The following is a 1,399-nucleotide window of genomic DNA, read 5'->3' as shown; positions in this document are numbered from 1 at the left end:
TATATATATATATATATATATATATATATATATATATAATAATAATAATAATAAAAGGGTAAAATTAATTCATTAATTAATCAATGATGATGATGACTAACTGATAGGTACATTTATATAGTTGTGCATTGCATTGCATATCTAAATATACATACTTAGAGATATGTGATTACCAACCTGGGTCAAACCACTGGCATGGACCACTGATGTCTGCATATGTAACAATATTTGTTCAATGACATACTTTGGTCCTGTTAAAGAACCACACCGCAGTCTGAAAACAGAAGAAAACAACCAATGTTATTGATATGTTTAGTTAATAACCATCATAGGTTTAACATCCACTTTTTCATGCTTGCATGGGTCAGATGGAATTTTGTTGAGGCAGATTTCCTATAGCAGGATGCCCTTCCTGGTTACCCATTTTTCATCTTTGATCTCATTGTTTGTTTACATCTGGCATCTTGAATACAAAATGTCCTAACAAGATCAGTGCTGGCTATAATTTCTATGGAAAGTCTGTAGAGATAAGCTTAACGAACTGATTTATATGTATATATGGCTATATATTGTAAGGTTTCCAGGCAAGGTAATATCATGGAAGATCGGTGGTGAAGGACATGGCTTGCACAAAGGTGACACTCATTTACAACTATTCTGTGATGTCAAGGCATGGAGACAGAAATACTAACACACACACACACACACACACACACAAATATATATATTATAGTCACACACACACACACACATACACACACACACACACATATACACACACATATATATATATGCAAATGCTTTAATTTACCCTGCAGAAAGGAGTTTTGAGAAAGAGTCTGATCGAAGAACTCTGCCATCAACATCCATTGACAAAAAGCTTGGAACATAATCCTGAAATGTTAAAAAAAAGCATAGTAATAGTTAATGATGTAAATTAATAGCTAGGTATATTAATTGATAATTAAAAAATTAATATAGAATAAAAAACAATAAATAGTAAAAACAGGCATAGCTGTGTGGCTAGGAAGCTTTGCTTCCCAACCAAGTGGTTCTGGGTTCAGTCCCACTGCATGGCACCTTCTACTATGGTCCCGGGTCAACCACAGCAGTTTGTGACGTCATCAGGAATTGAATATTCAAAGCAAAGGTTCTTGTCTGTGTGTTTTAATTAGTCTTTTAAAATAATCAAGAATCTGAAAATTTTTTTCTACATTAAATAATTGATTTTTTTCCTAAGAATAGATTTTGTAGGCAGAAAATGATAGAAGACTCACACATGTCGATCTAGCTGCCTATTTAGCTTTCTAGGTGCAATTCCATGGTCATTCATGATTGAAGGGATCATGTATATATGTATGTATGTATGTATGTATGTATATATGTATGTATGTATGTA

General features: G+C 33.0%; 1 protein-coding gene across 5 annotated transcripts in view; it reads right to left on the bottom strand.

The window, feature by feature from the left end:
* Positions 1–1,399, bottom strand: part of LOC106879841 (kynurenine/alpha-aminoadipate aminotransferase, mitochondrial) — a 13,592-nt gene that overhangs the window by 3,163 nt on the left and 9,030 nt on the right. For all 5 annotated transcript variants that reach the window (XM_014929548.2, XM_014929549.2, XM_052975998.1 and 2 more), the window contains exons 8-9: positions 812–894; positions 178–274 (exon numbers count right to left, since the gene is read on the bottom strand). In XM_014929548.2, the coding sequence (XP_014785034.1) occupies positions 178–274; positions 812–894 (180 nt within the window). The remainder of the gene's footprint in view (positions 1–177; positions 275–811; positions 895–1,399) is intronic.

Source organism: Octopus bimaculoides, chromosome 23 (genome assembly GCF_001194135.2).
Source record: "Octopus bimaculoides isolate UCB-OBI-ISO-001 chromosome 23, ASM119413v2, whole genome shotgun sequence".
In the NCBI taxonomy this organism is placed as follows: Eukaryota; Metazoa; Mollusca; class Cephalopoda; order Octopoda; family Octopodidae; genus Octopus; species Octopus bimaculoides.
This window is presented reverse-complemented; position numbering and strand designations above follow the sequence as displayed.